At 47.4% G+C, this 16270-nt stretch overlaps 1 protein-coding gene across 1 annotated transcript; it reads left to right on the top strand.

The window, feature by feature from the left end:
* The first annotated feature begins 217 nt into the window (after positions 1–217).
* On the top strand, positions 218–9837 carry LOC144102280 (uncharacterized). Its single transcript, XM_077635583.1, has 5 exons — positions 218–242; positions 4212–4392; positions 5373–5567; positions 7158–7347; positions 8768–9837. The coding sequence occupies exons 1-5, from the start codon at positions 218–220 to the stop codon at positions 9674–9676; spliced, it is 1500 nt and encodes a 499-aa protein (XP_077491709.1). The 3' UTR covers positions 9677–9837.
* Positions 9838–16270: the final 6433 nt, after the last annotated feature.

Genomic DNA, 16270 nt, shown 5'->3' on the forward strand with positions numbered 1-16270 from the left:
CACTTATTTCGCTCAGTGCAACTGGGAAGTGGAGAGTTGGCGACGCAACGCCGCTCTTTGCACGAAGGTCGATCGTGAAACAAAGCTAGTCACCTTGCGAGAGAAAAAAAATGAAAAGAGCTAAAAACGTTTTTTTTTTCTTCGTTTTGTCGCTGTCTAGTCACGCATTCGAAATGTTCACACCTTATATCGTCAACGGGAATCCAACGTTAGGGAGATGGATGAAGGAGAAGAAGGCGAAAGTAAGCAGCACGCTTGGAAGAGTGGTCTGAAAGCAACAGAGGTAGGAGAGGGAGGAGGGAGAGATATAAAGATGAGAAATGGATAGGAAGTGAGCAACACGGCGCCCAGTGGGAGACGGAGAGAGACGGGTGTACAAGCACGCAGAACGCACGTGTGGCGTGACGACTACATTGAGATGAATATAACGAGAGGTGGGGAGGGATGAGAGAGAGAGAGAAACCAGTGCGGCGACCTACACTTCCTTCACGCGCATGACGCGGCCCGCTGGGCCTCTTCTTGCCGAATCGCCATCGTCTCGACTTCAGGGCTGGCATTGATCCGAAGTGCGTCGCGCCTGCGCCGATTTTCTTCTCCTTCTTAACCTCTCTCTCTCTCTCTCTTTCCGGCTTCCCCGACGTCTTCTCCCTTTTGTTTTCTTTTTTCATTTCTGCCTTCGCATTATCGGTTTTCCCATCCTCCTACTATGTTAATTAGGCGCCTCCGCTGTTAGCCTAGCGTATACATTCGGAGTGAGCCCGTATGCAGGAGTGTTTCAGCCGCACGGGGCTTCGCGTAGGGTTGTTTAATGGCTTCTCTTCTTTTTTTCTGGCTGTCCTTGCTGTTGTTGTAGTCATCGTCCTTTGAAATGGCACATCCCCGCGTTTTGTTCTCTTCACATTTGTCCTGTTCGCGATCTTTAATTTGCGCCGCCATTCTGAGAGAGGTGTATGAGGTGTCGGGAGCTGATACAAGTCGCGAGCGTAGAAATTAAAATAGAAAGTTTTGTTGTTCTCGAGGTCAATTGCATGTAATTACTTATTGGCGTCAACCTGAACTTGGACGTGTGACTATAGTCGGATACAACTCAAGAACGCAGCTGCTTTTTCGTTTTAAAGGGCCCCCCTTCCAGCCAATGGCGTCGGCGCTGATTGTCATGATCCTGCTAGTGTGACAAAGCAGAGAGTGGTAGATGAAGGGGGATAATCTCTTCCCCTCTATGGTCGAATATAGACCCCCCGCTTCATTGTGGCGCCGCTCCCTGCATTGTTCACGCTAGCAGGGTCATGAGAGTGCCTACGCCATTGGCTGGAAGGGTGTCCTTTGACGGCTAAAAGCCGCTGCGTTATTGAGTTGTATCCGACTATAGTAGATAAGCAAAGGGAAGCTACATAGCTTTGTTTGGAATTGAATAGCTGTTTTTAGGTGGGCGTTATCGAGTAAGTACTCCCTAATTAATTTGACAGTAGCTTACTTTACACTGGAAATTGTCATAAATAAACTGCATCGAATGGATATACGTGTTCAGTAGCGCGCCTTGGCCTTAGAACACGCTGTGTAATGCAGCTGCGGCTGGCACACGTTGACAACGTCGCCTCAGGTGCCGGCGAGCATTCTGGAAGTCACTTCCAGGGTAAATGGCGGGTAATAAAGGAGTTTTTACTCATTAGCATCCGCCCAAGTGCTGCCAACGACTAAGAAGGAGAGTTTTGAGTAACTACTCATTTATTACGAATCTCTTCCGCGTTGGGGGTTAAGCCTAAAACTCTGGACTAAATGATGCACCACTGAACCTTCCGAGTCGGTGGCTTCGGATCTGAGGGAGCCGTGAAAGACACTTTAAAGCGGCTCTGATACGCCTTCCCAGGAGAGCACATTAACTCACTTAATCACTGAACCGTGTTGCCATGAAAACCAGAGCCAAATAATACTCTTCTACACGCAGCAGACGACCCACAATCACGCGTCAAAGTTGGTGAGCCCTTCCCGGCGACTTTTTCATGCTCGCACCCCTCCTCCGTCCCCCGCATCTGCGTAGACATGGTGAGAGGTGGCCATTGGTTAGATTCTTGCAGACGTCAGGCTGCTACCGTGGCTGCGGCAATAAGCCGCCTAGCTCCGGGGGGTCGAGAAGCTCCGCTCGCAGAGAGGGGTCGGTGAAGGAGCGCCTACTTTCCAGAGTGCAAAAAGTGACGAGAGGAGAGGGAAAGGCGCGAAGGACGCTGAAATTCAAATTTTAACTACAGATAACTCAGCTTCTACAAAGCACATTTAAAAAATCCTTGCTGGACACTATTCGTGACTTCAATATCCCAGGCATGCCGCAACTTTATTAGAGCCCCCTTCACAGCCCCTTTAAGTACGTCATTTCATTGCAGATGTGTAGGACGAGAGCAATGTTTCAAAGACAACATCAAAGAGGATAATTAACGCAGCAGAGCATTGGAACGTCTATTAGTGATCTTACTACAGAAAACTCCCTCAACTTGACCCATCATGTTCAGAGCGCCACAAATAGATCAGCATTAGATTAAGTCAAAAACAGAATATTAGGAGGTCACAAGAACGATAAAAAGAGAGAAATGGTTCGTACAGGCGCTTGCACATCCTCTCCCCATCAAGTACAGTGCATCTTCATCCATTTTGCTCACCTTTTTTTCTTATATTACTGTCATCGCCGAAGCACAGCCTCAGCTTCATTCAGTCAGCAAGATGCCAAAGGTCTTCGATTGCTTGGATTGAGGGTGAAGTTTCAGGCTTGCCCCCAGGCCCAGAAGCCATACCGCTTCTTTTTATTAATCTCATTCTTGTGGAGTAGCACCAAGGCCAGGGTCATGCTACCGCCGGGCCGACCTCTCCTCATTTCCTCTCATTGAAATTCATTTCTCTCTTAATCTCATTCTTTTAATCTGTACAGAGAAGACGATTTATTAGTACCACCACCACATTCACCACCATCACTTCTGCTATTACTATTACTACTACTACTACCACTACTGTTACTGCTACTACTACTACTACTACTACCACCACCACCGCCACCGCTCGCTTCTACTACTACTGCTACTACTACTACTACTAATAATAATAATAATAACTTTATTTGCATCACACGTACATGATGCCGGAGGCCAGCAGAAAAAGCTGTCATTAAGGCAGCTTGACAAGGCCGCAGGCCCCCACACTGGCAACTACAGGTAGCGGTCAGCAACCACAAAACAAATGCATGAAAGTGTGAAACCGCAAACAAAAGCTATACTACTACTACTACTACTGCTACTACTAGCACCACTACTACTACTACTACTTCTACTACTACTACTACTACTACTATTATTGATACTACTACCGCTACTACCACCACCACCGCCACCACTTCTACTACTACTACTACTACTGCTGCTGTTACTACTACTACCACTACTATTACTGCTACTACTACCACTACTACCACCACCACCGCTTCTACTACTGCTACTACTACTACTGCTACTATTACTGCTACTACTACCACTACTACTACCACCACCGCCACCACTTCTACTACTACTACTTCTACTACTATCACTACTATTGCTGCTACTACTACCACTACTACCACCACCACCGCCACTTCTACTACTACTGCTACTACTACTGCTGCTACTACTACTACCACTACTACCACCACCACCGCCACCACTTCTACTACTACTACTGCTGCTGCTACTACTTCTACTACTATTACTACTACTACCACTACTATTACTGCTACTACTACCACTGCTACCACCACCACCGCCACCACTTCTACTACTACTACTACTGCTGCTACTACTACTGCTACTACTACTACCACTACTACCACCACTACTATTACTGCTACTATTACCACTACTACCACCACCACCGCCACCACTTCTACTACTACTGCTACTACTACTACTACTACTACCATCACCTATCTTTAGTCACTGCAAAGTCCGTGTTTTTCGCTCCTCCTACTGCCTTCACTGCGCGCTCCTGCAGCAGCAATATACCTCTCCCTATGAGCCGCTGGCGCTAATGTGCTCATCATTCGTTGCACACAGTTCGTCCAGAAATCGATATACGCAAGGTTCGATTTCCGGCTCGCAAACAGGTCTTCCTTATGTACTCCTGGTAACATTAGTTCCCGGAGCATCGAACCGCCGCATAGCCTAAAACGTGTGCCCGCCAATGCGTTTACGCAGCATCCTTGGTTGGTGGCGCCATCCGGCGGCGGCGGCCGATGGTGTCAACTGCGGCGGAGCTCACGAACATCTCCAAGGACGAAGCAGCGGAGCGCCTGGCGAGCAACTGGAGGGTTCGCTGCCCACTACCCGACTCTTCCACCATTGGCCACCAGGTTGCGCCGCTGTCCGAGAACCCCAAGTGAGTATGCAGTCTTGGGCGTGTAGATAGTCAATGTGTTGTGATTACACTTTTAAAAGACGTGCGAAAAAAGAACACGTGCGCTTTAAGTGGGGACTCAGTCGTGGCGTTGGAGCCTGCAGTGCTGCCGCATAGAGCTAATGATCCGTGGGCTGAAAGAAGCTAAGCTGTGGCTCGGCACGAAGCAATATTGGGATTAATACTTGCTGGCAAGGTGACAGCTTTCGCCATAGCAATATAAATGTCAAGTTGACTATAGTCTGTCTGTCTGTCTGTCTGTCTGTCTGTCTGTCTGTCTGTCTGTCTGTCTGTCTGTCTGTCTGTCTGTCTGTCTGTCTGTCTGTCTGTCTGTCTGTCTGTCTGTCTGTCTGTCTGTCTGTCCGTCTGTCCGTCTGTCCTTCTGTCCGTCCGTCCGTCCGTCCGTCCGTCCGTCCGTCCGTCCGTCCGTCCGTCCGTCCGTCCTGTCTACCTCTGCCTGCCTACTAACCTACATACCTATCTGAACCGCAGTGGTGGCCTAGTCATTTTAGCATCCGCCTCACAGGCGGCAGGTGTGGGGTTCAATCCCCTGTGCCGCCAGGTACCCACCGGTGATACAGTGGGTACAAGCTTTCCCTTGCCTAGTGCTCGGCTTCTTTAGGTCTTTGACCCCACCTTGAGTAGAACAAGAAAAAAACTCGTGCCATGGCGCTCTTTGGCCACAGATGCCCTTACGCTACAAAAATTAATCATCATCATCCTATCCGTCCGTCTGTCTGTCTCTGCCACACAGCTGTTTGAACATTTCAGTAAAAAAAGGTATGAGTAAAATATATGGTTGACATGATCATGCGGTGACGACCTTGAACAGCGTAGTGCCGTCGCACCACGTAAGCTGAGCTCGAATGTTTTTTTTTTTGGTAAAGATAAAACATAAATTGTCGTTTTCTTTTAATTTTGACACCGCGCGATTCCTCTCATTCGCCTCCGTGTACGCGCAGCATGTCCACCGCCGATGGCAACGTGGACGACGCCCTGACCAGCCTGCACTGGCTGCAGAACCTGAACATCATGACCCGCATCGGGGCGCCCACCCCGCCGACGCCACCGGCCAGCCCTCCAGGATGCGGATCCGGATGCGTGGCGGCCGCCTCCAAGGCAGCCCTGCATGGGTCAGCCCAAAGCGCCGTCTCCAGGCAAGTGCCCTACAATAGAGCGCGGGTTAGCACAAGCCAATCTCTATCGAAGTTTGGTCTGTAGTGAATCTACAGACTTCTTATAGACTCTATCGTCTTCCTATAGATATTTTTTCTTGTCTATTCATTCTACAGACTGCCCATAGACAAAAGTCTACTAAAACCGTATGGCCATATATCTATAGATTGTCTATCGACTGTCTACAAGATTTGTATAGACTGTTCTCTGGGGTTTGTCTATAGAGAGTATATAGACTTTTTATACAGAAGTCTATGGACAGTCTATAGACTGTCTAAAGAAATTTTTGTAAGGAATAACGCCTTGAGAAAGCGGGTTAGTACAGCGCATCTCTCTAACCCGTCACTACAGCCGGATACAACTCAAGAGCGGAGCGGCAGCTGCCCCTCAAAGAATGCCCTCCAGCCAAGGGCGTCTACCCATTTTCATGACCCCGTGGTAAATCTTATTAAGCCGTGGTGAATACCCCTTTCAGGTGCCACTCCCTCTAATGCCACTCTAGCAGATCTGGGGGGGGGGGGGGGGAAGCAGGTGTTCATTCTTGAATTGGACAGGGCACTTAAGCTTCGCCTTAAAGGTATGACGCGATCTCTTTAGTGGGTTAATGTCCATGTATGCAGAATTGGTCATTCTCTACTTAACATTCATAGATGACGGCAAGTCCTCATGCCTCTACCAGTGCAGTGGTTAAAAGATGCGCCACTGCATTTACAGGTTGCTGTTTCTGCCACAGCCACCGGTAGCTAGGGATTGTGCGACCCATACTGCTTTTTACGAAGCAACGTCTCGCGCAGCTGGTGCGACGCTTTTCCGAACTTACCCAAGTAACTCGAATAAGCTCGGTAGAGTAACTCGGATTCCTAGTTAACGGCAGAAGATCGTACGTACAGAGTAGGTCGAAAGTTCCAGGCCACAGGGTCTGCTTTCTAGCCTATAGCTGGGCAGTTATGGTACCCCAAAACCCCAAAATCTGAACTGAAGATAGATGTATCATTCTCACCTCTGAGAACCTTTATAGCTTTATTGCTATCATACGTGGCGGGACATGCCGCTGAAAAGCAGGCCCTGTGACCTGGCAATTTTTGATTAACCCTGTATGTACGTTGACAAGATTCTTGGTCCGTGTTGGTGAACGTATTAGTGATTTCGCTCTAAGATTGAATAAAATGTACAGAGAACTTATTAAGGCAGAAGTGCGGGCTAGTTGGAAATATGCGTTTCAGTTCGCAACGCTTAGCGATTTAAAAAACTGCAAAGGACAATGTACAGCGAAATGTATAGCTAACGCGCGGGTTCATATTTGTGTACAGGGCATTAAGCTTTGTTAAAGCGCGCTATGAGGCTCTTACACACGCGAATTCATCAGCGCGCCGCTTCCAGAGCACCCACAGAAAGAAAAAAATCCTTTGTTCCCGTTCAAAAAGAACAATGAAGCTGTTTACGCAATAGCCCCTTACACGAGCTACCTGTTCACGTGACTGAACAAAGGTTTCATCCTCATTTGCTCGCCTCACTTTGACGCCCTCTACAGGAGATCTCACGTTCTCTTCTTCACTCTCGCCCGTGCGCAGATGTGCGGCAGCAGTTGCAGCCGAAGAGCCCGACTACAAGAACCAGGGCTCTAGCAAGCCCCCTTACTCGTACGCGACACTCATATGTATGGCCATGAAGGCCAACAAGAACAAGATGACGCTGAGCGCCATCTACAAGTGGATACGCGAGAACTTCCTCTACTACCGCAACGCGGATCCGAGCTGGCAGGTGGGTAGCGCACTGTGTCAGCCTCTGCCGGACTCAACAACGCAATAGCACAAAGACGCACAACTCAGACTGGCAGTCTTGCAAAAGGCAGACAATTCTGATATAGGACCATTCATCGCAGAATAAGCCGGGTAGCACCGGGCAGCAGGGTAGCACCGAACATTACAGTAACGTTATGTATTGTTACGTAAGCTGCAGAAACTTCAATGTCCCATTGGAACGTTATGCCACTGCCAAAGATCATGACAGACAGTGTATATGTCGTATTGCTAACATTAATGTTCAAATTAAACATAAATACAGTTATAATATGGTTCCCGTGGAAACGACCCACCTGTTATGTATGTCTCCGCTCACGTGACACTTTCCTTCTTGCATAGTAACCACCCTCCGATTGGTTCCCATGGCAACGCACCCACCTTTTACACCGACGAGTACGAAAAACAACGACATCCTACTACGACGCGAAACCCAGGAGCGAACGCTTAACAGCTGTCGCTGTAAAAACATTGCGAATATGTTTCAAGCATTGTGTTCCAAAACTTTTCCGTCGGTTCTTACACTAATCATCTTATACTCAAATAGCAGAATTTTACCATGAATCTCTTAAATGGTACCTGTCATGGATTGCATGCATAGCCCCGAAACTTAGTCAGAAAGATTTATTTATTACCGATTCACCATTGTCACTTATGGGACGCCGTTCCTCGTTCTGTCTGGCTTTTATATAAGCTTGAGGCTAAGGTATCAGTTCGAAGGTTTGTGTATGAGTTGCAAGTATTAGCTCAATTGCAATGCTTAATGTCGCCCTTACTGTCCCATGCTCCTCGCACAGCTGTGATTGAAGTTGTGTACTCTCACAATTGGCGCGTCTGGCATCGCAGTAGTTACATTACCATTTTAGCTAAAGTTGCATAACTATTGTTTAAATGTCACTGCAGCGTTTATATGTACCTAACGTTTCACAAACTTCAGAAAAAAATTGACATTAAGAGCAATGTACAATGCTCGACCAAAACAAGAAAATGGCATTGCTTTAACAGTTGGGTGCTACCTGGCAAAGCTGTCGTCGACCAGCCAGGCATGTATTTAAAGAAAAATAGGTTGTGAACATATCTTTCTATCTTTTATGACTGAGGAAATCCGGAGGTTTACCTGGCAACAGTCAGTTTAAGCATTTTGTAGGTGACGGCAATCGGAATTAATATTTTATTTGCCGCGGTAAGCAGCTTTTGTTTATAGATTAGATCATCGTTCACCGCGCAAAAAACATGTCTTATAAAAGAATATTTTTTTAAAAGACCAAAATACGTCTTCAACGGGTTGTTTTTTTTTTTTCAATTTCCGCCAATTACGTTTTCTTTGGCATGCACGATATACGCTTTGTTGCCGACACGCATTTGTACCAAATTCTCCGCAGAACTCGATCCGTCACAACCTGTCGCTCAACAAGTGCTTCATCAAGGTGCCGCGGAGCAAGGACGAGCCCGGCAAGGGTGGGTTCTGGAGGTTGGACCCCGTCTACGCCGACTCTCTGGTCGATGGCGTCTTCAAGAAGCGACGACCCGCGCAGCGGCAGCCCGGAGCGCCGGGCGCCGCTACCGGGGGCTCCAAGCGGAACCGCAGAGACCGCGGAGCCTCCAAAGCCAAGCAGCCACCCGTGACCATCCCCCTTCAAGGCCACAACAGCAGCGGACCGGCGGTCATCGTCGAACGCGTCGACCCGGCCGCCGTCGTGGTCATGGACTCCGCTGGTGTCGGCGGAGCGACCACGGCCGCGGCTTCGCAGAACCTGGACGACGTCTGCGGAGATCTCGGGGACACCCTCAAGAGCGACCTGTCGTGGATCCTCAACGAGAGTGACCTGGACCTCGAGCAGCAGCTGGACCGGTTCCGGAGCTCCGAGGACGCCGCGGCGGCCGCGGCCTTGCAGCTGGAAGAAGACCTCTTTGGTGCTGGAAGCGGAGTCGCCGTGGACGGTTCCGCTAACGGATCGGTGGCTTCGGCCACGAGCCCCGACTGGTGGACGTGCTTCGGTCCGGGAGCGACGGAGGCCACGTCCTTGTGCATTCCGACTGCTACGACGCCCGCCTGCTCGTCTTCTAGCGCAGTGCAGACGTTCGAACTCCTCTACGGAGCGGGCGCCGAGACCGATGACGCCTGCGTCGATCATCACGTGACGGTGCCCGGAGAGATGGTCTTCGGCGACCCGGCGTCGGTGGCCGTCGCCCAGCAACAGCAGCCCTGGGCGGACTGTAAGGCGGCGCTCGAAGCGGCAGCGCTGGAACTGGAGACGTACGCCGAGATGGACGTGGTGCCAGGATACTAGTCATCCCTTTCTCAGTGTGTTCCGTCCGAACCCTTCCTGCCGCAGGTGTCTTGTCCTAGCCGCGTGGACCTTGTAGAAAGCTCTCTCTAGCAAGTCCCTCTCAATTCAGGCTGATTTCGTGATGACTTATTGCGACGACTAGCGATGTCTACTCACCAAGCTGCGTCGCGGAACCCAGGTGATGGAGGGACACTCACAGCGACTGAATGATTTTCTTTTGTGAGCTTTCTTACTGTAATATTCGACGTCTGGCTGGCAGAAATGAGCTGGAAAGCGTGTAAGATCGTAACAAGAACTGAGCTTAGTGCCGGTATTCTTGAAGTCCTAGTTTTAGGCTGTAAAGATGGTCGCACATCTGTAAATTGTGAAATCAAATACAACTGCATGCAAGTCAAGCCGTTACTGCACATCATCGCAGACATTGACTTCAGAGGTCAATTCTTTGGAAATGAGGTATGAACGAGTAGTTTTCTACGCTGCAAGATGCGTCGTGACGTCGGCGCATGCACGTCATAAACTTCTTTCTTCAGAGCGCTATCAAGGGCGCCGCCCATGAAAAAGACGTCTTAGCCCGAAGGTATCCACAAGCTCAACATGGTTGTAAACGACGGCTGTTTCCAAGAACAAACTTGAAATAGCTTTTTATTTAGCATCTTTAATTGCTCTCAGCTCTCTCGAGTACTTCCAGTCCGGTTATGTTTGCCTATAGTTGTCGGCTGGCTCTCATAAACACCAAGTTGACGTGGTCTAACAAAAATTTTACAGCTGTGTTGAGCGGAGCATTCTGTTTGCTTCTGCAGGCTAGGCCAGGTCTTCCGTGATCCTCCACTGTTAAGAATATATGTTTGCGTTTTATATTGTTTGGGATCCTTCGGTCACTGGTCTCTACCACTCCGGCACCTCATAAGAAGGGGGCCGCTGCTGATGACTGAAGGTGAATATTCTTGGAACACTATTTATGGCTGACATTCGCTTGCACAGCCTTGAACGAAATTCATGCGTGACGAGTGGCTTAACAGCACGCACTTCGTAATATTTGAGTGTATACACACCGTAAATATTGTCGCGAACTCGCTCAAGGATGATTTGAGCGGCTTGTTCAGCCTGCCTTGTACACGCGCAACCTTCGTGCAATGTCCACTCATAGGGGACCTTTTGTAACCGCAGCACACCTAAAAATGCGCAGTATGTGCTTTCATGCATCTGATGCCCTCACAGATACTCGGCATTTTCTTCGTCTCATGCACGCTCCCCTTAGGCAGGGGCACCCGTGTTTTTTTGTTGGAGTGTGTCCGTTAATTAACCACTTATCACAACCCGTATCATCTATATCGTATTGAACACATGCGCTCTAGCTTACCGTTTCGCAGAAACAACTGTCCTTCAAACAACTTATAACCGGAAGCGAAACGTAAGGAACCTTTATTACCTCAAGCTAAACCCAGCCAGTAAGCTCCCTGGTGTATTTTGAATAGAAACTGGCAATCGCAAGCACCTGGCTTCCTTGGCTGTTTCGCTTACATTTCCATTTTTCGCCTCCCGAAATCGGCACTCGAAGTTGTTGAAATCAAAGCTGCAACCGTTCACCGCGTTTAAGGAAACACGCATGCGCAATACGCTTAAGACGTTGCGCTTTTTCTTCATGCCCAGTTCACAAGAGATGTCTGACTTACTGTATTGTGCCACACGCGGTATGTAGATACTGCGGAAAGTTGTTTTAATTGCATGTCCTCGTACCCGAGTATACAGGGGCAGCAGGGGGTAACAGGACTGCTCCTGGTTCGACTTCATGATCAGTCCCGCATTTTTCGACTTCCATGTCTATTGCTCACCCAACGTCATGCGACGCGTCGTGGGTGCGTCGGTCCCACGGTTTGAACCGCTCCGGCCTCGCCTCCTTCCGATGACGCCACATCCGGCCACACCCACCGCGGGCCTCGGCGTTGGTGCACAGGTTATTGCGTCACGTCCGGGGCTCCTTTTCAGGATCGCTGCCCCGGCGACTGCTGCATTTAACTTGCAACAGAGCACGAGTTGTATCTATAGCTGTGCACTGTACAGCGCACCCGACTAAGAATTATTGAGTGCAGCTTCGGAAGTGCAATCAAACCCTGCGCCCCCATTTTTAACACCGTTGTCTTTAATGGCTTTCGCAAGACGCTTGGAGGTTCGTGAATAGCAAGTGTTTGACGTCGACGCACGTTAAATTCTATCTAGCTTCCATGCACCGTGTGTGGTTTTCCAAGCTCAGAATGCGTGGCACCACCAACACTCCGCACTACATTTACGAACTATAGTATTCGCAAGCTAGCTGTTGTTCTTATTTCTGTGTCGCGTAAATATTTATGCGAAAGCATTACATGGCTCATCCCTTACAAAAATTTTTGACAATCTATAGACTGTCCGTCAGTAAAGTGTATAGACTTTCTATAAACGAGCTCTAGAGAACAGTCTACAGGCAATAGAAATCCTATAGACAGTCTATAGACAATCGATAGATTTGTGGTCATACTTTTAGTAGGTCTATAGACAGTCTACAGACTATGAATAGACAAAAATAAATATCTATAGGAAGGTAATAGCATCTATAAGAAGTCTATAGACTTTCTATGGACCATTTTTGTAAGAGATGGACACGTAAACTCGGCGTCGCCCAAAGTGTGGCAGCGTTACAATACTATATCGGTTGGTCGCAATGGTGTGACGTCATCAAAGGCGAGAAATTGCGAAATTTCAGCCAGTAATTTTCAACACTGGTACTTACAGCTCCATCAACAACTGCTTAGAACAGAATTGAAAATGAACTCAAATAGAATTAGAAAGGAATTAGAATATATTCCTAATTAAGCTGGAATAGAATTAGAATACAATTGCCATGTATTCGCATTACTCGAACGTAAGTTTTTATTTGCTTTCGTTGGTGGCTTGGAAGACTGTAGATGAGCGCGCGCAGAGTCGTGTGATATTAGGGCGTAATTCGAATTCAGCGTTTTTTTTTTAGTATAAAGAAGCATTGCTTCATTTAAAGCATTGCTTTGAGAGCTTTAATGGTAGAAATTCTAAAGCTGGTGCATTCTTTAAAGCTGATAACCTAACCTTGAACAGACTAAGTTATTAGTCCATTCGGGAGACTATAAACTGTAATAAAGCATGTTAACGTTGTGCAACCTCAACAGCGCCTATTAAAGGATACAATGTGGCTTTAAAACCATTACCACTCTTCTCATTTAATCTAACTGTAAAGCTTTGCAGTATATAGCGTGCATGCGACAAATGCACGTGTCGTGGGACAACTTCCTATCTATGTTGTTGCTTCGGTCACGTGTCATCTGTATACATAACTTAGCAGCCTTGCTGCGGCACCGCGGAGAAGACCTGTATATATTATACATATTATATATAACTAATCACGGCGGTACTTATACCTATCCCGGGAACAGCAATGTCGTATAGGAGTGTGCATGGAGTGTATATGTTTGGTAGAGCATTTAACGTACTGTACGCTATATATGCATAACTATACCACCGTTTAGCTTCGTAGCTCTTATCTGTCCTGAAAGAAACAACGGAGAAAGGCACAAGCACATGTTACCTTAGTTTAAGGGTTAAGGCTTTTGCGATGTTTAGTTGAAGAGTCTGCGCGATCAAGGCGCATTATGTCATGTATTTGCAACAATAGAAGCATTTTTTTTACTGGCTGTAGATTTCGCACATTATTCATTACATCCGCAAAGTACACAATAATTAATACATGCTGCGAAACTGATTTGCTGTTTGCTATGCTCGCATTGTAACGGCTGCGACCTGCCAAGCTCTGAAGGATTTTACTTTCTGTGACAGTCGGAGTGGTCTGCCATTAATTTATTCCTCTTAGGAACGGATATATTAGTTTCAAAACAGATCTAAGGAGCGGCAACCATTACGTGGAGTTATGAGCATGTGACAGGAAAACATGAAGCACACCAATAGAGTGCGCAGATACACCCCTCTTGGAGTATCTTGAGATTTAGAACCAAAGAACACCTTTTTGGGGCTCTCTGTCGACAACCTGTCACATATAGAACCGTTCACAAGCGACGCTGCCGGCACACTACGGCTGCACACAAAATCTTCTTTTTACTCTCTCTGGTCTTCAATAAGAATTGCGTTCAAAAAGCCAGCTTCGGTAATGCATTGTTACACTTGCTGAAAATGAAAGAGTAAAAAGGGTGTAAAGTGCACATACAAAAGTAAGAGGAGTACTATTTTACAAACCTACTCCACCTTGGGGAACTTCCCTTAACATTTGACCAGTAGGAGTGCATTTTCACTGTTTTGTTTGACTCCTTCCTAAACGCACAAAATGAGCTAGAAAGTGCGTGCCCCTGGGTAACGAGTAACACGGACAATGAGGACTGCTTGAACTAAATGCAATAAGTTTGCGTTTCGTCTAGCACACAGGAGGGCGTCAATCGAAGTCTGCGGTTCTAACCCGCGCTGCGGCACTTCCTTCTGCGCGTACTGTTTATCTTCAACGGCGGCAGTCGCTGTGCAGTAGCTTGTGCAATACGAGAGACTCTCGAGCATATGTTGTGTAACCAACATGGCGTCTGATAAGACGCGCGATAACCTGTCGCTCTATGTTACAATCTTGTCTTTACTTCGGGTAAACCCTTCTTGTTTGAGTTGTCTTTATCTTTTTTCACGGTGGGACGGAGTACGCTTTGAACAGCCTGTTTAGAAAGCAAGTGAAAAACTACGTTGTGTCCAGCGAGACTTTTATAGAACTTTAGGAGGTCAATAGAAAGGGTTGATAAGTATAATTCTGCATAAAAAAATTGGGGAGACACTATACAATACAGTTTTACTCCGATTAACTCGCGCTTCGATTGAGCCTTGCGTCTGGCGCATGATGGCCTTAGTTGCCTATGTGCCATAAAACACAACACGACAACTCGCGCTTCGAGGCGTGTTTGTCAGATTCAGCGTTTAGGGCATTCGCGGATATCTTTCATGAAGTAACAACGTCCATCATCAGTGCTTAGAACTTACATCCCTAATGTTAAAGAATCGTGCTACGACATCAAACTGCTGCGCCTGAGAGTACACGCAACATCAGCGCGATATAAGTGGTTTCGGCTACGTCTGCGAGCATCAGTGACGCTTTTACCGAGGACTGCTGACGTCATAGACGCGCCCGCTCGCACGGAACTGCGCAGATGGCCCGTCAGTGTTTTCCAAGCACATGCGACATCAGGTCACCAGCTGGGTGCTGTTTAGAATTTGAATCTAAACCGGCCGCTACATGTAATCTCAATTCTGACTACTTTGCTAATTACCCGCACGTTATTTTTAAATGACCCGAAGTTCTAAAGTTTGTATAGGCAGTTCCAGCGACACATCCTTGACACGCAGGCATCCTGCTGACTGGTTTGGAACTGGCCTACCTGTATTGTGCTAGTTAGGAAATGTGTGTTTAAAAAGACCGGCATGATATTTTAAGCATGAAAACAGGCATGCTAAACGACAAAAACAAACAGTGCGGTCCTTCACACGTGGTGTATGTTTCCATGCCTTATTTCGCTAAAGAAGTCGACGCTGATTTTCTAAATATTTAGTTTGGTTGTCACTCTTTGCATTGCAACAAAAACTACTTCTAGGAAATTTTTTTTTTGTCATAAGCGGTAAGCGAAAGTGTCCACTCTGCGCTCTGGTCACACCCTGCTACTGACTGATAAGCAAAAGAAAACACCACTTATCGCTCATATGTTCGTCTCGTGGCGATAAGGCAGTCGCTGACCTCAGCGTGAACCACACGGTCAGCTCTCCGATAGGGATTGCTATATCCTCGAGTGTCATGTATACAAGGAGCTCGAACATGTATGCACGTGATAGCGACACTGTGTTGCGGTCCAGGTTGGGTCCGAACTTCGCGCAAGAAAGCGTTTGTACTAACGACGACAGATGGCGCTTGAGTCATAGCTCGGTTGGAATACTGCTGGTTTAAATGCAGGGAAAGGACCTAGGGAAAATGTTTTTTTTTACGAATCAAAATCGATATATACCAAAATCAGTTGGAATTTGTACTTGAAGGAAGGGTTTATTCTATGACATAGTCGGGTACAAGTCAAGAAAAATGCTGCTTTTCCGCAATCAAAGGACCTCCTTCCAGCCAATGGTGTCGGGTGATTCTCATGAACTCCCTTGCGTGATAATGCGGGGAGTGGCAAATAAAATAGGGTAGTCCCCTTCCTGCATTGTAGGGGATAGTCTCCCTCCTGCATTGACAGGCCACACCCTGCACTGTCACGCAATTCACGCTAGCAGGTTGATGAAAATTGGCTGATGCCATTGGCTGGAGTGGGAATCTTTAACGGGGAAAAGCCTTTTTTATTTTTCTTGGGTTGTATGCGACTATCGTAATTGTTGAGTTTCAGAAGATGATTTAAAACTTACATAAATTCCAAGTATACTAGCGAACGCCAACATCCCGTTTCAAGAATCGCACATACCATCCATCCACCACTTTAATCACCCCTGTTTCGTTACCTCACCCTAGGCTTCATTTTGAACAAAACAATCGGCTAATATATCATAGCTCGCAGATTGTTGCGT

The sequence above is a fragment of the Amblyomma americanum genome, chromosome 8 (genome assembly GCF_052857255.1).
Source record: "Amblyomma americanum isolate KBUSLIRL-KWMA chromosome 8, ASM5285725v1, whole genome shotgun sequence".
In the NCBI taxonomy this organism is placed as follows: domain Eukaryota; kingdom Metazoa; phylum Arthropoda; class Arachnida; order Ixodida; family Ixodidae; genus Amblyomma; species Amblyomma americanum.